Here is a 22,506-nt window from a genome sequence, read left to right as displayed (position 1 = left end):
GTGGCCGGAATGGAGATGGAGATGGCGATTAACAAAAGTCAAACTCTCGCCGACAAAGTAAAAGTACAAATAATCAATCGGACAATAAAAATTTCCAAAAACACAACTAATTCATCTCATCTTTAAAATTGAATGATTAAATGCCATTCTTTAGTTAGTTAACATTAAAAATAACTAACCATTATACTATAAGAACAAGAAAATTTCCATCGAATTCCAAATTTATTTTACGGTAAAAGAAAAGATAAATTACCTCATTGGTGCTCCTATCTTTCTTGCCAACATAGTTCAGACTTCAGAAGATCGAACTCAATAACTTTGATTTAAATCTTGTATTTTTACATAAGAAATCTTTTGAAATTCTGACTCCGTCCCTGCTAATCAAGTAGCTCTAAAGCATATGAAAATTAAACGAGTAAAGTTAATTAGAACAACCCTAAAGAAAAGCAAATTAATCAATTAAATATGCATTTTATAAATAAAGGATAATAAATTAAACTTTTTAGGGTTTAGAGGTTCTGTAATAAAGCCCTAAATGACTTTTTATACATAGATCTTCAAATAACATTCAACAAATTAAATAATATATGCTTAATTTAATTCATAAATATACAAGGAATTTTCTTACCTTTGCTTTATAATCTCCAATAACAAAATATCATGAAAATCAAATCTTTAATTTTGGCTGCCTCCTGAAGCTAAAGAACTCAATATATAATATACATATAAGTTTCATTCTCGATATCGCAAACTCTTTTCTTACCTCATTCATAGGGGATGATTCATTCTGGTTCTATCGACAAATCCCCTATATATAAAAGAAGCATCATGAGACGTTTTTTTTCTTTTCAAAATGCTATATTCACCTGCACTTGAGCTTGCACCTCCTTATTTTCAATCTTTAGTCACATAGGAGGTTAGTAAATATTATTTCTTTATTATATATATATGATATTGTACTTACATGTCTTTATCATAATGGACCCTTATTTTCCCTTTTTAATTCTTTTTTCCTATAACCAAGGAAAGGAGAAAGGGGAAGGCATGGATAGTGAAAATAGAGTAGATTGTTTGAGTTTTTCAAAAAATATCATTAGGTATGTGTTGGATAATTGATCAAAAGTAATGTATTTTTCAGATCCGACACGAGTTTGACATAATCGAATAGAAGATGAATAGTGAGTAGAAATTCATAGCTATTTGTAAAAAAATTAACATATCCGAGTCAAATAACAATGATTTAAAGCACTTTTATTTAAAACTATTTTGGAAACCTAAGCACTTAGTCATATGATATGTAAAAATACACTATTTTCAATTCTAACAAGATAAGGAGGAAAAGGGTTTTTCAATTTAAAGTAAGTAAACAGAATTCCAAGAAATGTCATTAGGTATGTGTTGGATAATTCATTAAAAATAATGTATTTTTCAGATTCTACACGAGTCTGATAATATTGTTTGAGGATTCGATCTACATATATATCGAATCGAAAAAAAAGATGAATAGTGAGTAGAAATTCATGGTTGTAAGGAAAAAATAAAAACTTAACAGATCTGAGTCAAATAACAATGATTCGAAGTACTTTTGTTTTACACTACTTAGTAAACCTAAGCACATAATCATATGAATATGTAAAATACATGATTTTCAATTCTAACATGATATAGAGGGAAACATATACTCAATTTAAAGTAATTAAGTAAACAAAATTCATACTCGATCTCATAGGTGCATATAAAATTCTACAAAAACTTGTATACTACTTGGGAAACCTAAGCACTTAATCATATGGATATGTAAAATATACGATTTCCAATTCTAACATAATATAGAGGGAAATGAATACTAAATTTAAAGTAAGTAAACAAAATTTCATACTCGATCTCATAAGTGCATATAAAATTCTGCAGAAAATCGTATTTGATGAAAGTTGTATGTACGACTTGGAGAGAAATAATCTTTTATATCTTTCGATATCCACCCTACAACACGAGTTTAAAATATACAAACACATTCAATGATTTTTAAAAATCAAAGTATAGAGAAGAGAGATGTAAGGAGGTGCAGGTGCAAATGCAGAAAAAGGCAACATTTTGGTTTCTTGATTATTACTTGTTATTACTAGTATGCATTCTTTTGCATCTTTTATATACAAACAAAAGCCAGTATGATTTTTCCTGTCTATTTCACAGTTCATTTCCAGTTGTCTTTTCAAATATAGCAAGTGTACACACTATAACTTTTTCCAAAAATATCTGAGGAATAAACATTTTTTCCAAAAATATCTAAGGACTTGGCCCTAGATCATAAGAAAGTTTAGAGATCGAAGATTAGGATAGATAATTAGTAGGTAGTTAAGCGATTTATCTCTACCTAGTGATAGAGATTGGTTCTAAGACAATATATGATAGAAAGACAAATTTAAGTCATTTTTCATACGTTAGGAATATATCTTACCCTAAACTCCATTAATTATTCATGACCAAAGGTATCACACATGTGATAAAAGGTTATCCAAAAGTAGGGAATTAGGTCAAGGATAATAATATGTGTGAGAAAAAAATACAAGTGAAGGACATTATGTGCTGGAGAGCAATTACTACTACTACTATTTACAATATCTAAAAAAAAAACACAATAAAGAAAAGCAGTTTTTAAAGGAAAAGGGTCTAAATATATCCAAAATTATCGTAACAATTCTAAACTTTGGGTAGGACCTATTACCGTTTGCACTACTTAATAGTATATTTTAAAGATATATAGGTGTTCACGCGGACATCATAAATATTGCATCATTATAAATAGTAATTTGTTCAGCTGGGCACTTATATATCTTTAAAATACACTATTCAATAGTACAAGGATATAGATCTTGCCTAAAGTTTGGGATTGTTACAACAATTTTGATTAAAATTCGAATATATTTAAGACTTTTTTATTTTTAATAATGTTTGTAAAAAAGGGTAGTACTATTTGTCATTTTCTCTTTATCTTCATGGTCCAACAAGTACCATAAGTTGCCATGTGATATATACCATGTCCTCCACGTGGTATTTTCCTCTTCAACTAACCACATCTCGACACGTGGTGCAATTTACTGTCTTCCCTCGTGGCATATTAATCATGTCGTTTTCTTCCTGACTTCTGTTTTTTTTGTTGATAGTTGGATAAGAAATAAGTGATGTATAATATATATGATGTTGATAGTAAACAAGTAGTTTATATATAATATTAATCTGACGTTTGATTGTCAACAGAGATGGAGCTAAGTGAGGATTAGGGGTTTAGACGAACCAATAGCTCTTTCGTAGACATTGTCTTTATATTAGAAAATTGAGGATATATATATATATATATATATATATATGTATATTAACCTGTGAACCTCCTAACAAAATTGATTGATAACTTAGTGGTAAGGAAGGGGCCTTAGAAATGTTTTCTACACTAGTGTCCTAGGTTCGAAAATATTTTTCTGTTCATACTAAAATTTAGAACTCTCAAACTCCTAATTCTTGCTCAGCCTCTGGTTATCAAACTAAAAACCCGTATAAGTAATATATGTATGAGTTATGAGTGAATTTATGTATTATTTTATACAAAATAAAAGATGAAATAACTAATACATGTACTTCAATCTAACATAAAATAATATATAGATTCACTCATAACTAACCTCTATATCTATATTACTAACGAATGCATAATTCTAACTAGCTACCAAACGACCCCAAAAGATAGAGGGTAAGTTACACTTGCGCATTTGGGTGGTTGGTCAAAATATTATTTTTTTTCATTTTACTTATTTATTTTAGACTTTGCACGTTTTTTCAAAAAATAATGATTAATATTAATACATTACCATATTACTTATATTAATTGATATATAATTTTTAATTTTGTCAAATAATTTGAAAAATAAGTAATTGATATTGAGAATAAAATAAGAAATTTCTTTGTCTTTTTTCGATATATTAAAAGTGACAAGCATTAGTGTTATAAATTTTACCTTTACTTTATTCAATCTTCGCTAGTGAAGTTACAATAAATATATTATTATTATTGTTGTTAGTATTACAAACTGTTCTTTGTACTCAATACATTTGAACCGAGAGTCTTTCGAAAATAATTTCTTTATTTCCACAAGATAGTAATAAGATCTACATATATTATACTTTCGTGAGTCCTCACTTGTGAAATTTCACTGAATATTATTGCATATATTATACTTTTGCCAGACCTCACTTGTGAAATTTTACCGAATATTTATTGTTGTTAGTATTTACAAATTTTAAAACTTAAATTTGAATTTTATCTCAACTTGTATGTATTATTTTCAAAGAGATAAGAGTACATATTCTCTAAAGAAAGAGAGAAAAAAAAGGTGATGCTAAAAGCCCCAACTAGGACATTGGTAGATTTTCGACATGTCCTTTTTATGACTTTGATTCTAAATTGGTTCCTCAATATTCACACTCTCCGCGTACCTCGTACATGATAGAAACTACAATAACTAGAAACATACCTAGTGGTAATCTCACGATCGAGTCCGAAGAAAATAGATTAAATTGGTTCCTCAATATTCACACTCTTCGCGTACCTCGTACCTGATAGAAACTACAATAACTAGAAACATACCTAGTGATAATCTCACGATCGAGTCCGAAGAAAATAGATTGTATGTAATTTTTTATTTTTTTATATAATCGAAAACGGAGAGAAGAAAGTTGTTTCTAAAAAGATATCTGATTAAGGTAATACATGTCAAAGTATGTATTTGTTAGAAACTATGTATTTGTTATTAGGGTTTGTCCTGAATTTCCTTTCTTAATTTGATTCTATGCCATAATTGTTTTTTATTATATATATATATAAATAATATGTGATATTTAGATTTCTTGAAATTTTATAAATAGAACATATTTCTTCTCATAAAAACACAATAACAATTACAATGTAGTCGTCTAGAGAGTTACTAAACTAAATACATTAAAAAAAAATGCGTTAAAAATATTTCTTAAGTGGCCCTTCAGCACCAATGTGGGACAACTTACTTTCGATTATTTTAGGAGTCGTTTGATTCGTGGAATTAAGGATTATAATTGAATAATAAAATTGTTAGTTATTATATTTCATGTTTAGAGTATGTTTGGTGTGAAGAAAATTAATTACAGAAAAAGAAATGGTAATTTATTTATCTATTTATTTGTGCTCGATAGACAAGTAAAAGTATTTATGTATAATTTAAACATATTCTATGGAAGTGAGAGTAGAAGTTGGAATGGTGGGGATGGACCATGGAGGCTCTAGGGACGGAGGCAGGGATGAAGATTAGATGTGTTAAAGTTAAAGGACACGATAAAATTAGAATATCACTTGTAGAACATTCTTTCCTATTTACACTAAAAATATCATTCTAAAAAAAAAGAAACTCTAGAGAAAATATTTTACGAATCGAAAGAAGAAAAATATAATACCTAAATAAAGTAATAATGTCTTTTGGAGGTAAAAATTATAAAGGCATTTAGAAAGCTAAAATTTGATAGTGATGTTAGCACTTTTCTTTTTTCTTTTGTTCAGTAAAGAAAGCGATACTTGAAGATTTTTTTGTTTATTGTTCTTGATATAAGGTTCACAATGTTGCACGTTTCGTCTTTTAAATTATTATTCTTGATATAAGTCTCACAATGTTGCACGTTTCGTCTTTTAAATGAGTTACAATAAAAAAAGTTTAAAAAATTTCCTTTAAAAGAGGGTATTTTAAATTTTCATTCTCTAACAATGGACGCATAAATATTTAAGAAACTGATATTATGCACGGTACAATTTGTGAAATATCATGAAAAGAAAATATAACTTTATGCAAAAAAAAAAGTTATTTGTTGCGAGAAATATAAATTAACGATCATCCCAAAATAGAGACAGACGTACAAATGACCCCATAAATATGGGCCTAAATTCTGGCCTGGGGAATGTAAACTAAACACCCAGTCCATACCTATATGGGCCTTTATTTAGTGGGCCTGAACTGAGGAAGGCACTTATTATCGGAAAAATTCGAGTAACATTAATCTATCTTAATTTTATAAATCGTTCTTAAAGTTTGAAATAATAAAATTTCAACTTCACAAATCTATTTTGAAGTTTGAAACTCCCCGAAATTTTCACACTTCAATTATGAAAGTTAGTACTTTATGAATCGTTCACTTGTTGAAGCTTTGAGCCTCAGTATTGTGTATTAGAATCATTTTTTTATTTTAGTCATAGATATTTTTGTTCAAATTTTAACTCTATTATACAAATATATTAAAAAAGAGATCAGGAAACAGAATGATAAGAATTGAGCTCACACCTATTACGTAATCGAAGACAGTCACTACTATTATTAGACTATAATTTTTTGTACCGAGTGATTACTTTTGAATTACAGCATATCTATTATTTAAAAATAAGGTCTAACTTCTAAATTAAAAAAAAAAACAATAAAGTGGCTATTTGTATAAAATGACACAACCTTCATATGAATTTTGAAAAATAAATCCCACCTAATATTCTCTTTTCATCAAAACTTCTATATAAGGGATTTCCTAATATAAGGGTAAAATAATTTTTTTCTATTAAAAGCACCAAATCATGCACTTCCACTTTTACCCACAATTATTATTTACCTCTGAGTAAAGATTTGCTTTTAAATAGAATTTTTCTACCTAAACACACACACACACAAAATATTTATATATATATATATATATATGGGGATTTTAAAACCAATTTTCCAACAAACTACACATATATTTATTTTGTGCTATGATATTTATTTATTTTTAAAAAATGAGTTCCAAACAGGAGGGGAAAAAGAAGAAAGAAGAAGAAAATGTTAAAGTTATTTTTCTTATAAATATGAATTGTGTCTGCAAGAATTGTTTCAAAAAAATTGCTAAATGCACTCAAAAATTGGAAGGTATATTATCAACACATGTGATCTTTGAATTTCTTCATATATATTTTTCTTAGTTATTTTTGTATTAATTGCTTGGTATATTTTACTTTTTGTCAAGTTAAACACGTCTCCAAACACAATTTTTATGTTTAAACGCCTACTAATACAATTTTTTTTGTTTGTTTGTTATATTGTGAAAAGGTATAAAGTCTATGGAAATAGAAAATACTGGAGTGAAATATAAAGTAACAGTGATTAGCAAAGTGGAATCATTGAAACTTCAACAGAAAATTGAGAAGAAATTGAAGAAGAAAGTGGAAATAATTTCTCCAAAATCAAAAGAAAATAAAGAAAAAGAGATTCCCAAAAAAACAACACTGGAAATTAATTTGGGATGTGATAAATGTGTGGAAAAAATGCAAAACATAGTGACCAAAATAAAAGGTAAATTTTTCTTTTTTTTACAATTTTTTACAAATTTACAGCCTAAAATTCTCTCATGTTTAAAAATTGAGAAACTTTCACATATAGCAAACAAAAAAATCATATTTGTATGCTATAGCAAAGTTTGCATAATTGCGCTCCATAGCAAACATATATATGTATAATTCGCTATACATATATACAAAAAGAAGCAATTGTATAATTCGTTGGCTCCTCTTCAAAATTGTATAATTTCGCTGGCAGACCATTTATATAAATTGTTGTTAGTCTCTCGTTTGTATAAATCGTTGACAAACATAAATTATACATTATACAAGCATAAAACTGGGCAGGGGAATATTTTTATTGTATAATTATAAGTGTATAGGACGAATATATATGTATTTGCATGTGTATATACAATTTTCTCTCGCTTTATACAAACAGAAACATATAAATTGTTGTTAGTCTCTCGTTTGTATAAATCGTTGACAAACATAAATTATACATTATACAAGCATAAGACTGGGCAGGGGAATATTTTTATTGTATAATTATAAGTGTATAGGACGAATATATATGTATTTGCATGTGTATATACAATTTTCTCGCGCTTTATACAAACAGAAACACAATTTATACAATTCTGTTGTATAAAACGAGAAAGAGAGAAAGACAAAAGAGAACTGGGCAGGGGAATATTTTTATTGTATAATTATAAGTGTATAGGACGAATATATATGTATTTGCATGTGTATATATAATTTTCTCTCGCTTTATACAAACAGAAACGCAATTTATACACTTTTGTGTATAACGCGAGAGAGGCGAACCAGAGAGAGTGAGCGAGAGAGGAGAGTGGCGAGCGAGAGTTTGAGGGAGAGAGGCGTTGACAAATAGTTTGCTATAGGACACAATTAAATCAAAGTGTGGTTATACCATTTAATTTGAATTAATAGTTTGCCATTATGTACAATTTTCCCTTAAAAATTTCCCCTATTTTCCTTTAATTTCATTTAAAGAAATTTTCTATTATACCCTTTTTTTAATAATATGAGAAAGGTTTCAAGGAATATTCATAGATATTGTATTAAACTTTTCACTCCAATTTTCCAAGTTTGCAAAATTAGGCTCAACCAGCTTTTCAAATATATATTTTTCCTCATAAAATTTCAATATTATTTTTCAGATAAAATTTCGAATACTATTACCCTTTTTCAACTTAACTTTAAATATTATTTCTTCTTTTTTCAAATATCACTCATGTCGAAACGCCTACTAATTTCGCCTCACCTATTTAAATCCCCCCTTTTCATTTAATTTCTTTGATTGAATTTTTCTAATAGACTTAATTTTCTTTTCTTATGATATTATAAGGGTTTCAAGGAATATTCTTATGATATATATATCTTTCCTCATAAAAAATTAAAAAAAATTCAAATAAATTTCCGAATACTATTAATACCTTTTTTTTCAACTTAACTTTAAATACTGCTTCTTCTTCTTTCAAAAACCACTCAATTTATGTCGAAACGCCTACCAATTCTGCCTCTCCTATTTAAATTCCCCCTTTTCATTTAATTTCTTTGATTGAATTTTTCTAATATTCTTTTTTTTTTCTTCTTATGATATTACAAAGGGTTTCAAGGAATATTCATTGATAGGCCAATGAACTTGGTAATAGTGAGTGGATCAATTAATATTGAATATTTGGTGAAAATTTTGAAAAAGAAGCTGAAAAAATCAGTCAAAATTGTGAAGCAAGAGAAATATGAAGATGATTTGAAGCCAATTTGGTTTCCAAATTATTATAATTATTGGCCAGAAAGTGACCAATATATTCATGATGAAGCTAAGTACTGCAGAATAATGTGAGATAATTGTTGGTGTTTAAGAAGGGAAAAATATATATATGATGATTTGGGATATAATTTAAGTTTAATCTGTCTTTGTTTATGTGATATTGAAAATTCAATAGACCTTTGGAATTTATTAAAGTTATCTTATAGAAGAATTTGATTATATAATAAGAAATGTATATTTGTTTCCTAGTATAGTATTGTTTCTTTTGCTCATCATATTATTTGATGTTGTTCTTGTATTTTTTTTTTTCATTATTAATTTTAATATGTCTTACTTGAGCTACCTTAAAGACAAAATTGTATACACATCATTCTCGTTATATAAAGTTATATATACGACATTAGCACAAGGCGTGTTTGTATAATTTTGACATATTTCACATAATCGGAGCTGCATAGGCAGTGTTTAATACTGAGGGAAATCAAGTATTCTAGAAAATAATTTTACGTATTAGGATATTAATAATTTTGTTATATCAATACACATGTACATGTCTAGCTTCAAAACAAACACTTTCTAAACCTTACCGATCCAAAGAGATCTTCTCTAAAAATACATATCAAAACAGACAGTTCACCAATTTATGAACAAACGATTAACAAATTTAATTTTGTGATCTGTCAGTTAACCCCAAATTCAAAATAATATCACACAAATTTTAAAGATAGTTCGCCTAATATGACGTAATAATTTGTATTGTAATTAACAAGTTATTTATCGGACATATATGACCTTATGAAAAATAGTTGAAAGGATATTGTGTATGATTAAATGTTCGGAGAAATTTGCAAACAAATAAACTCCCGCCAAAAGCTCAAACAGAAAGTTTATAAAGTACAACGAGAATTGAACCAAATCACATTGTGGAAGAGGAAAAAAAAAAAGTTTCACACGAAATGGAAGAAGCAGATGAAAAAGGCGGCAAAAATGTTACTGCAATTCTCCAAATTGACATGCATTGTTCTTGTGAAGGTTGCTCTGAAAAAGTTTTCAAATGCGTTCACGATTTGCATGGTAACGAATCCGATAATTTTCGAATTGATGAATTTTTGTTTCTGTTTTGATTTGATTTTGCTTTTGAAATTTCTGGCGAAAAGATCTGAATTCGTGGATGAAGATAGAGGAAAATGGAGCGGTATACAAGGTGACGATGGCAGGGAAATTCGATCCGTCGAAACTCCGGCAGAAAATGGAGAGGAAATTGAAGAAGACGGTGAAACTCATTTCACCTATACTGGATATTGAGGAAACTGAGATCCAACAGAAGTATAAATGCAATGAGGTAATAATACGCTACACACCGGAACTGAAATCTCTACTCTGTTTTCCGGCGAAATTTTACACCCTCCGCATTGTAGTCAAATGCGGAAAGCATTATTATCTGTTTCTCTCGTGAATTGAATCGATTTGGAGCTTGTTTAGTACTATCATAACTGTTAACATTGTCGATTGATTCTCAATTTCTTCATATTTTCTCACTTGCTCAAATTTCTGAACAGGCTTCAGTTACTAGTAGTCTGTTTCCGGCGAATTATAGTCCAATATGGAAAGCATTATATCTGTTTCTCTAGTAAATTGAATCGGAGCATATTTTGTACTATCTCAACTGTTTACATTGTTGATCGATTCTCAATTTGTTCATACTTCCCTCATTTTCTCAATTTCCAAGCAGACTACTGCTGTGTTTAAACTTCCTCTGAACTGCGACGCATGCAACGAGAAGATTCACAAAATTATCACTCGAACAAGAGGTAGCATTAACGAAATTCAACTTGCTAAACGTGTTTATCATGTATGTTGTAGAAGTTGAAGATTCAATCAGAGTTTTGATGATAAAAATGGCTCTAATGCAGGATGCAGGAATGTGAAAATGGATTGGGAAAAGAGTTTGGTGACGGTAACTGGGACAATTGATGTGAAATCCTTGGCCGAATCTCTGAGATATCACCTGAGGAAAGATGTTGAAATTTTAACGGTGAATAACGGCGGCGGAGGAAGAGGCATTTACTCGCCGGACTTTGAATGCGTCAACCAGCGATCAACTATATGCAGATCGGTGACCGGAGATTATTTCTATCCTGCAACAGAGGCGTTCAGTGATGAAAATCCAAATGCTTGCACTGTTCTGTGAACAATTTTGGTAAGTGTGTAGAAACTTCTAGTAGTACTAGTATAATTGATCCATAAATGCTAATTCTCAAATGATTAATTACTTAGATTAGCAAAATTAATGCACATATATGCTTAGAATTAGAAGTAACGTGGGATTTTTGTTGATTCTGTTCTGTCTCCAACTTAGAAAATGATAAAAGTTTGTGAACATCCTAATTCTCTTCCGATTTCACTTGTGGATCATACTAGAGTGTATTTGATATAAAAATGATCAAAATATTTTCTCTAGAAAAATAAACTTTTTGAAAATGAAAAAAAAATGACTTTCTTAATAAAAAAAAATAAGGAAAACAAGTTATATAAGTAACATAACAAGTTATCTCTTTTCAACCCATCCACCACCCACTACCCTCCCTTGACCCCCCGCCACCCCTGAACCACCTCATCTCGCCCATATAGTATTTTGCTAGATTACATATAAATGATCTTTGATATAATGTTTTTTACTTTCTTATCGAACACCAGAAGATAAGTGGAAACTCAATCATTTTCCAACAAAATATTTTTTAGGTAAATCTTTTCCATGAAAATACTTTCCTTTGTACCAAACATTCTAAGAGTCGATTTGAATTGATTTATTTTTAAATGTTCTAAGTAAAAAATAAGTTAAAATTTATAAACATTAGAAATTCTACTTATGTCTTGACTTGTAACTTATAAGCCCAAAAATATACCCATCCAAACAGGCAATCGTCCATCCGTATGCTTTTTTGTTGTTGCTGTTGTAACGGGGGAGAAAGCCCATGAGATCATCTATCAATTCATATACATATTTGTATATCTAAAAATTCTAGCAATGAACTCTCATTGAATAGAGAGGACAATAAATATCCGACCTATACGTATAATATAAATAAAAAATATAATTGTAGGTGTTGGTCCTCCATACATACATATAACATATTTTATATATCCTACACAGACAATAAAAAAACATGTACATTTGGATTCAATTGTTCACACTTACAATTGATATCTTAACATATGCTTATACATACATTCAACCTTTGTTTTGAAAAACATATACATACATATATAGTAAAATTAAATGTTGTATTCCCGCAATTTCTATTAGGATTATATATTGTGTGTGGATACGGTATATTTTACTGTGTTTTAAAAGAAAAATACTAGTATGTTGGGGGGAAAATATCTCGTTATATATGCAAAAATAAACTCGAATTATAAACGATCCCAATTAAAAACTGAAATTGAGGGATTTTGACATTTTTTGAAAATTTCCCTACTGAACAATTTCTTTGAAAAGCCCATTCTCTAAAATTGCCCAAAACAAAAATATGAACCACATCTTGTAGTGGCCCAATAATATTTTTTTGTGCTTATGCTGGTTTCTTCTTTCCAAATAAAGTTTTATTTTTTTCTTCATGATTTTTTGATATTTTGTTAAAGTTAAAGTAAACTGTATTAGATAAATTAGTTTAGTGATTTTCATGATATTTGATAAAGCTAAATAACTTTCTATTACCCAAAAAAGAGTATAATAGCTTAGGCCTTAGAGCCTCAGAGGAACAAAGTTAAAGTTATGTACCCATTCATGAAGTCGACCTCTTCTTTATTCCTTTTTTTTCCTCTAAAAAATACATATTCAACTCAACTCAAATGACTTATTTACATTTCTATGAAATTGCAAATATTGAACCTCTATGAATCTTATTTACATTTCAACTTCCAATTTTTTTTCGTTGGATTACAAATGACTTGTTTTAATTGAGAACTTGAATTTATAAAAAAATTCGTTTGGACATTCGAATTATGATTTGTTTCAATTAAACATTACAATAAAGTGTTTCTTTGATACACTTGTGATTCAAATTTGAAAAATACTTTTTTTTGTGTATTCTCAAGTGTTCATTATGTAGTCACATAAAATGTGACACTTCCTTTAATTATTAATATTCGTATCAATAAAATCAAACATGATATTTTATGGCTTATTGAGACTAGTGATTTATAACTAAAGAATATGACATATTTTCATTAGCTAACTTATTTACATAATAAGCATTTGAAAATATAAGTAAAACTTTTTCAAAATTTCAGCTAAAAATTATTTAACAAAAAATTTTATAATGTATTCAAATGCTTAATCGAAACATGTCATAATTTAAATATTTAAGTGAAATTTACTAACAAATCTAAGGGTTTATAGAATTATAGTGGAAAATTTTCGTAACACACACGCAAGGCCCCCCTTGGATTCCAAATGCTTTTCAAAGAAAATAACAGGAAAGTCTCTTTTTTGTCTTTTCACGTTATTTATTCATCCCCTTTGTGCTTCTCCTTATTCTCATTCCCTTTCAAATAGGTTTGGTAGAGATTAATAATGTAAAAATTAATTATATAAAAATTATTTTTTATCGAATATTTGCCTTGATATATAACATTTTAGTACATAGTGTAAATTTAAAGATATTTATTTTACACTTTAAGCCGACAAAAATCTTACTATTTTAAGAGTTAGTTTGATCATTTTAACATTTTAATTCGTGAATACTAATCTCTGAATTCTTATACCACCTCCTATCTCATACATAATATTAGATTTTATGCCAACAAAGAATAAATAAATAATTTATAACGTACCAAACGGCTCCTAAAAATAACCAGACACTTTCATATGAGAAGAAAAACAATATGTTTCGTAGGAAACTGACTTTTTTGTTTTATTCACTTTCTTAAAAATAATAATTTTCCTTGATGCTTCTCCTTGTCTGTTTCCTTGGGATTCAAGTTCTAAGTAAAATTATATACACCATCCAACTCAATTATTAATTGATTTTGGTCCTTGGCATATTTTGTGTTCATTAAATTAGTTGACATTATTTTAGTCATTTATGAATGAATTGTGAATTATTTGTATAATGTTTGCAATAACATTATCAACAAATATGGAGTAGTGTAACAAAGATATATATATGAAGTAACATAACAAATTTAGTTTATATACATGTATACTTAAGTAATGGAATGAATAACAGTTATGATGTGTTTATGAACATTTGAAAAGAATCTAAAGTGTTTATTTTAATTAATTGAAACTTAAATATACTTAATGGAATATGAAGAATAATAGAATTGACATTTACTAATTATTGAGAGATCAAAATTGCTATTAGCACAAAAAGATAAAGAAAAACATTGTTCACTTTATCGCTATTATTCTCTTTTTCCCTTTAGTTTCCTTTTGACACACACACATGCTGAGGAAATAAGTCAATGCATTAATAAAAAGACTTCGTAATTCCTTTAGAAAGACAAAGAAAGAATAACGAAGCACCCAAAATAAAAATAAAATAAAGAACAAAGAAAATTCTTCTACCTAAAAAGAGGTGTGACATCAGGGCAAATGCCTCCCCAAAGACTCATGAAGGTATGCAAACGTAGACTTAAAGTTAAAGACTTTGCTAGTAGCATATTGATATAAGTCTACAAGAATGTGAAACCGACAAATTAAATAGAAATTAAAATCTTGAAATATTGAGTTTTCTAATTTACTGTTATTAAAACAAAGAAACCTCTTATATACTATGCATTGGATAAACATTTATGTGCAATAGTTTCAAACTATAAAGAGATGTAAATTGCATTAGGCGAGTCTCATGCGACGAGCTCAATCGAGAAGGCACTTTGACATCCTGTTGGGATACTACAAATGCTACACCAACATATTCTCTGGAGAAGGAATTAGAGTGGAATTCAATCCCTAATCAGTAGTCTCTACGTAAAACGTAAAGATATAAATCTCATTAGACAAACTCTATACGAGGAATTCAAGTTAGAAGATAATAGGTGGAGTATAACCACCAGAATGACATTTGATCTCTATCTCCGTTGTGGGATTCTTCTCCTACACCAACTCAATCATTTTTATGGGTAAGCTTATACTATTGAAAATGTAACAAGTTTAAAATTAATGTTACAACTTTAAAGGTGGACCTTTAAAAAATGACTGGTAGGCCATTACTTTACAGCTATACACACATACATACAAAAGTACAAAAAGTGATAAAACCCTAAAAAGGCCCAAAAGGCCAGAAAAGACTAATCTCACCGGCCCACAGAAAGTAAACTTACTTCCCTTACCAGACCCGAAGTTTCCTACTTATTACCCAAAGCCCAATTGTCCTAAAAGCACATAAACTTTCATTTTAGTCTAAATTATTTACTTATTTATAGGGAAATTACACAACTTCCTAATAAATTAATTTTTTTAAAAAAACTTATGATATAAAAGCAAATGAACTTTCTTTAGTTTAGAAATAGTCGTGTGTGAGCACATATTGCATTTTAACTTATTTTCTTTACAAGGTAATTACTAATTAGTAAAAATCAGGAGAGTTAGGACCTTCACATAGTTTCAAACTTTCAATATATATTTGACAATTTCACCTAAACTATGTTGGATTATTTATATGGAAATTATAAGAAAAATTAATTATGAGAATAATACATGTAATAATAATTTGCTATCATAAATTAAATTAAATTAATATACTTTAAATTAAAAAATAATAATCATGGTCAATGTACATAATTTAAAATCCTACTTGAAAATCTCTATATTACCATGAAAGAGAATGGTATAATTAAAGGAAATAATATATATATATATTATAATTAAATTAATTATCTAATAGACAAATAAAAATAGTTATAATATTTTCACATTGTACGTATAATCTTTCATGGTGATCATGAGTCTTTTTCTATAAAATTTAAAATGATGATTTATTTTCTTACAGAAAATAATTTATTTGTCAAGTTTTACATTTAAAAAGAAATTGAAACAAAGATTTAAAATTCCAATTTATTTTAATTGAGAACTAAAATTATAATCCTAAATTGCAATTTCAAACACTTGCTAAATGAAATTTTCTGATAAATTTAACGGCGTTAGATATGTATAAAGGCTTTTTTTTTCCTCCATGCATAAAGTAGAATCATCATCATAACATAACATGCATATACTTACGACATGATGACATCTCACACATTCCCATGACAGCTCACTATACCACACGGTCCACTCTCCACTTCTCTCGCACATACACATATACACACAACTACCCTTCTTCCTCCCCTCAACCCACTTCTATATAAATATTCTCACATTTTCTGCTCTGCTCTCATATTCATTTTCTACTTTCTAGAGTCTTCTTAGAATATATCTGTATCCATAATGGGCGAGGTAAGAACAAAAATGGTGATTCCAATGGCGTTTTTGTTTTCCGGTGACTGATTTTTTTATTTTTTTTTTGTTGTTGTTGATTTGCAGAAGAAGAGTAAGAAGAATGAAGGAGGAGAGAAGAAGAATAACAGTGGAGAAGTAGTGCTGAAGAAGGAAGGAGGAGAGAAGAAGAACGATGGAAACTTAACTGTGGTTTTGAAATCGGATTTTCATTGCGAAGGTTGTGTTACTAAAGTTGTCAAAGCGATAAAAAGCGTTGGAGGTAAACTACAATGGCGTATTCCTTTGAATATTTTACAGAAATATGTGTAACTTATTGTTGTTGTTTTTCTTCTGTTTGGTAGTGCTTTAATTGAACTAAATTTTATTGTTCTTCTATTTGGTAGTGTGCTTTGTTTCTATATTTCTGCATTTTGCTTTGATTGAACGAAAAATTGACATGTTATTGTTGTTGTTCTTCTATTTGGTAGTGCTTTGTTTCAATGTGTCTGCATTCTGCTTTAATTGAATAAAAAATTGACATGTGATTGTTGTTCTTCTATTTGGTGGAGTAGTGTTTCAATGTTTCTGCATTTTGCTTGAATTGAATGAAAATTTGACATATTACTGTTGTTATTCTTCTTCTATTCGGTAGTGCCATGTTTCAATGTTTCTGCATCCTTTGCTTTAATTGTACTAAAATTGATATGTTATTGTTTTTTTTCTTCTTTTTGTTAGTGATTTGTTTCAATGTTTCTGCATTTTGCTTTAATTGAACAAAATTTGGCATGTTATTGTTGTTCTTCTTCTGTTTGGCAGAGCCGAGTTTTCAATGTTTCTGCATTTTGCTTTAATTGAACAAAAAATTGATAGTTGTGAATATTAATTGCTTGTTCTTCTTCAGAGTGTGTTGAAATGTACTGTGTACTCTCTGAGTCAAAAGTTAAAGGCAAATGAGGCTCCGCCTGCGTTTTTTGCTTTTTCCAAGTTCTCTTATACATAATTATACTTACTCACTGTGCGTTGAAATTCAATAAAGGTGTGGAGAAAGTTACGTGCGATGCCGATTCGAAAAAGTTGACGGTTATCGGAAAAGTTGATCCGGTGATGTTAAAGGAGAAAGTTGAACAGAAAACACACAAAAATGTTGAACTTGTTTCGCCGGTACCAAAAAAGGACGGCAAAGGAAAAGGAGGCGGCGGTGGAGATTCCGCCGGCGGTGCCGGAGAAGAGAAGAAGAAGCAGAACAAGGAAAAGGATGCGAAAGAGAACAAAGGAGGAGGAGAAGACAAAAAGACCAAAGAGAAAGAGGTACTGCAAAAATTACTGACAAATTGTCGCGTCGTTTCGCTCGTCGTTTTCATTCTGCTTCATTACTTCCATTGTTATTCTGTCCCCTTTTTGTCCTCATTTACGCATCTGGCGCATTTTAGCGTATTTTGGTGTCTCATTCATCATTCAATTGTTCTTTTCAAATTCACAGTATATTCAAAACAATAGAATTTTCTTCTGATTCATTTGTCTCCGGAATAATCGGTAAAATCATGTGTGCCAAAATATCACATGCGTATTTTAGCAGTTTGTTCCCTGTATTGGCGCATCAGTTAACTGTTCATCTGTAAAATTTTGAATTTTCAAATAATTACGTGATTCTTACGTTTATCAGTTACGGCGATGATTAGTCAAAACTAACAATTACTGAATATTCAGATGTTTATTATTCATTTAATTCGTTCTTAAGATTTTTTTGAATTTCTCATTACTTTTGCTGTTTTTGTTTAACAGCCTCCGATCACCACAGCGGTGCTGAAGGTGCATCTCCATTGTCAAGGATGTGTACAGAAGATCTCCAAAATTGTCACCAAATGCAAAGGTCAGATTTGAAACCTTTTTTTTTTCTCCTTGTTAGATTTGTTATTGTTTCTTGTACTCCCGTTACTTCTTTCGTTGGATTGATTTGGACTGTGTTTTTTGTGAATGGTATGATGGAAAATTGATATGTAGCGGTGATTGTGCAGGATATAAGGAAATGAAAATAGACAAACAGAAGGATTTGGTGACTGTGACAGGGTCGATGAACATGAAAGAGCTGGCGGAGATGTTGAAGAAACATTTGAAGAAGGAAGTTGAAATTGTGCCGCAGAAGAAGGAAGGCGGAGATAATAAGAAAGAGAAAGGTGGTGACGGTGGTGGTGAAAACGGAAAAGGTGGCAATGGTGGTGGTAAAGCGAAGGGAAAAGGCGGGGAAGGCAATGGCGAAGGAAAGGGGAAGGTGAAGGATGAGGTAGGTGGTGGCGACGGAGGTTTTGGTGGTGGAGAGATGATAATGAATAGTAATGTAGGTAATGGTATGCAGATGATGCAGCAGCAAGTCCAGTTTGGGTATCCATACCCGTATATGTACGGGCCGGTTTATCCAGCTGACCAGTTTCAGAACCCGTACCCGGTATCAGTTCATGCCCCTCAACTCTTTAGTGATGAGAACCCAAATGCCTGCAGTATTATGTGATGATAATCATGAGATTGGAAAAAATAATCAGAGCTCTTTTTGCTAATTTTAGAGAAAATCAAAAGCTAAAAACTTGTAGATAAAGAGAAGATGGCCTGGTGATAATTATTAGTAGTACTAGTATTAATCATAAATCTGTATGTAATTAGCTTCTAAAATGGGTGAAAAATGTTCTAAAATTAGATAATGATTATTAGTAGTAGCTCCTCTTTTAAGATGGCCAATCCACTACTAGTTATGGCTTAGTTCTGAACTTGCAGAATTTCTTTTGTAGTTTCAAATTTTTGTATGTTAATTTAGTGAATCAACTCTAGTTGAAGCCAATTTTTCTTGAATTTGAAGTTGGTGCACTCTATAATTATTAGTAGTACATATACTTTTATTTTGTGAATAATGATGCAATTGAAAAAAGTAAGGTACTCATGGTTTACTCAGAATATTCTTTGTATGATTAGTCATGGAATGACTAAATGTGTAGGGTTAATGAAATCTTAAGATGTGATTCAACTATTCCTACACTAGTGAGATGACTAAAGTTAAAGTGGTGGAAATATTATTTAATTTATTTCCGAAAAAAGAGGTTTTACTACTCTTTTAAGATATGGGTGAATTCTGTTTTCATTTACTTTCTTATTGTATTCACTGCTCATAATGACAAGGACATAGGTCTAATAATAACAGCTGCCGCATTATTTTAGTGTATGATAATATAAATTAAATTGGTATTTAATGGGATTCTTTAATTGACCAAATTGAGTAGTAGTAAATAATTAAGAAAATCATGCATGAGTTTTTGCCCCAATGCATACGGCGCAAAAACAAACCAAAAAATAAATAAATAGATGCAATAACAAAGAGTATGTGGACAAATAGATAGGGACATGCACTTAGTTATAAGGCTAATATGTTATTTGAACAAATTGAGCAACCAATTATTCAAATAGCTTTAACCTCTTAAATTTATTAGTAGATTTTATTTGGATGTTTAAATTATAATCTATTTTAATTCAATATATTAGATATTTCAATTCACATTTAGGAAAAGTCTCTACGCTTATTCTTAAGAATCTATTAGGTAACTAAGCTGATCACATAAATTATGTTTTCTCTTCTAATTATATACATCAATGTATTGTTTGACGTTTTACTATTTGTTGAGGTTATTGTGTTTAATTTTTTTAAAAATAAAATACTTCATAACTTATTTGTGTATTGAGCTATGGAGAACACACAACAAAATTACTCTAAATACTTGATCAAAATAAATTTTAAAATTACTATTAATAATAAATGGTCATTTAAGTATATTCTTTAACTTTAATTAAGCGTAATGCTGTAAGTAATTACGAAAATCAAGTATGGGTTTTTGCCCCATTACCTACGGCGCAAAAAGAGTGAAACAATAATAATAAATAATACTCCCTCCGTCCACAATTGTTTGGCAGGTATACTAAAAATAGATGTCCAAGATTAATTGTCAATTTAAACAATCAAGAAATAATTAGTCACTTTTTTCCAATTCTGCCCTTAATGATTGTGTAGTTCAATTGAAAAGTTATGTGGACCTTTGGTATTCTTGATATAGTAGGGTTATATTAGTCAAATTAAACCTTATATTAAATTTTCCTTAAGGATGTACATGACCTTTCCCTGACAAACAATTGTGGACAGAGGGAGTATAAGTGGTCAAGTAGACATAGACATTGACATGGCCCCACGCTGAAAACATAAGGGAAAGTTTTATACACTCTGTAAGTTGCAGTGTATAGGGTTATATGTCACCCACTTTCCGTAATATATAAATGTGCTATTTAATTTTGTTTCGGTTGATATATATATGTTTCAATTTTGAATGTGTATAAGTAGATATTTAAACTTATATAAGGTTAAACTAGTATATACACATATGTTCTACGTGACAAATTAAATGAGATAAACTCGAAATGATTTGTATTATGTCACTAGAACGCGTGTGTTTACTTGTTCAATTTTATATAAGTTTATCCAACGCAGGGGCGGAGCCACCCTTGGCCAAGGGATGACAAGCTATATCACTTTGCCGAAAAATTACATTGCATATAAATGTTTAATTTTTATTTCATATATATAGTTTAATCTAGTGGTTAAGGGGTCGTGAAAATTCCTTGAGGTCGCGTGTTTTAGCTCTGATAGCTTCATTTTTTACTACATACAATTATTGGCACCTCTTAATAAAAGTCATTGCTCCGCCACTAACCCAAAATTAAAGGATATAGATATTAACTAAGGTTAAATTAAGTGACATGTTTATATATTGTCTTTCTTAATTATGCACATCAGTCTTAATTGAATATACCTAGATAGTGTATTGGTATAACCAATAAACAATCTTAAAGCGATTTTGAATGACTTTTTATGATTTATTAAAATTAATGCGTATAATTAAAAGAAGTGATATATTTTAACTGATACATTTTTTTATGTAATCGATATTTTAAATTTTTTCCAAAATTTGAAATTTAATAAAGATACTTCTTCGTATCAAAATAAATCATAGTTCAAACATCTAAATAAAGTTTATATTCGTTATGTCCGACCCGGCCCTAAGGCTAAGGGTACCTCTTCTTATTAATTTTAAACAACTCATCGCCGTACAACAGACTCCACTAAAAGGACTTGTTCTTAATGATTTCAATTGGAAAAAAATACTTCTGCATTTACTCTTTTGTCTTCAATCAATTACTATTATATATAATTATAGTGTAGTACTATTTGATAAATAAATAAAGTAGTACATTGATTTTAATTCAGACTGAACAATTTTATTTCTAATGGTACTTGCCAAAAATGTGAGTTTCCAATGGGATCAGGGATCGATCGAAAATTGACTTGCTTGAAATGTTTTAGACGAAAATTGAAGATTTCATATTTTCATAATCTTATTCAAATGCTCTCTTTAAGACATATTCGATAATATTAAGACAATCAAAGCAGTTAGAATAAAAGAAAGACGAAATAGCTCTACGGCTAAAATATAAATGCACCACTATAGATTTGTCGAATTCTAGTTTTGGCCAATGACATGTCCGACAACACTAAAGCTATAAGTGTAAATGTAATCATCTCAATTCATCGATAAGCTTAGCCTTGTTTTTAAATTCCTAAACTAATTAGAACGCTTATGATTATGAGTTTATTGTATCAACTCTTCCAATAATAACTATTGCTTGTGTCACCTTACAATAACAAAAATAATAAATAAATATTTTTTATAACAATATCGTTATAAATAAGTTTGATTGCACTCACATGTTACTTTGAGGTGATCTCACAATTGAATAAAAACTTAAGCAATCGTTTTCAAGTCAAACTAACTAAACATAATCAAATTCATAAATATTGAAATGTCATATAACTAAGCACCATCAACA

At 29.4% G+C, this 22,506-nt stretch overlaps 3 protein-coding genes across 3 annotated transcripts; all 3 read left to right on the top strand.

Annotated features, from left to right (window-relative positions):
• Positions 1-6,832: 6,832 nt before the first annotated feature.
• On the top strand, positions 6,833-9,239 carry LOC125818335 (heavy metal-associated isoprenylated plant protein 1-like). Its single transcript, XM_049497867.1, has 3 exons — positions 6,833-6,962; positions 7,143-7,385; positions 9,004-9,239. Exons 1-3 carry the CDS (start codon positions 6,833-6,835, stop codon positions 9,237-9,239), a joined length of 609 nt encoding a protein of 202 aa, XP_049353824.1.
• Positions 9,240-10,123: 884 nt separating this feature from the next.
• Positions 10,124-11,358, top strand: LOC125818404 (heavy metal-associated isoprenylated plant protein 3-like). Its single transcript, XM_049497923.1, has 4 exons — positions 10,124-10,241; positions 10,325-10,509; positions 10,900-10,978; positions 11,081-11,358. Exons 1-4 carry the CDS (start codon positions 10,124-10,126, stop codon positions 11,356-11,358), a joined length of 660 nt encoding a protein of 219 aa, XP_049353880.1.
• Positions 11,359-16,674: 5,316 nt separating this feature from the next.
• On the top strand, positions 16,675-19,407 carry LOC125818403 (heavy metal-associated isoprenylated plant protein 3-like). The gene is made up of 4 exons (XM_049497922.1): positions 16,675-16,870; positions 17,627-17,898; positions 18,373-18,460; positions 18,606-19,407. Exons 2-4 carry the CDS (start codon positions 17,695-17,697, stop codon positions 19,094-19,096), a joined length of 783 nt encoding a protein of 260 aa, XP_049353879.1. The 5' UTR covers positions 16,675-16,870; positions 17,627-17,694; the 3' UTR covers positions 19,097-19,407.
• Positions 19,408-22,506: the final 3,099 nt, after the last annotated feature.

This window comes from Solanum verrucosum, unplaced genomic scaffold (genome assembly GCF_900185275.1).
Source record: "Solanum verrucosum unplaced genomic scaffold, falcon-dt-bn FXZP01000253.1, whole genome shotgun sequence".
In the NCBI taxonomy this organism is placed as follows: domain Eukaryota; kingdom Viridiplantae; phylum Streptophyta; class Magnoliopsida; order Solanales; family Solanaceae; genus Solanum; species Solanum verrucosum.
Note: the sequence above shows the minus strand (reverse complement) of the source record. Positions and strands in the feature narration are given on the sequence as shown.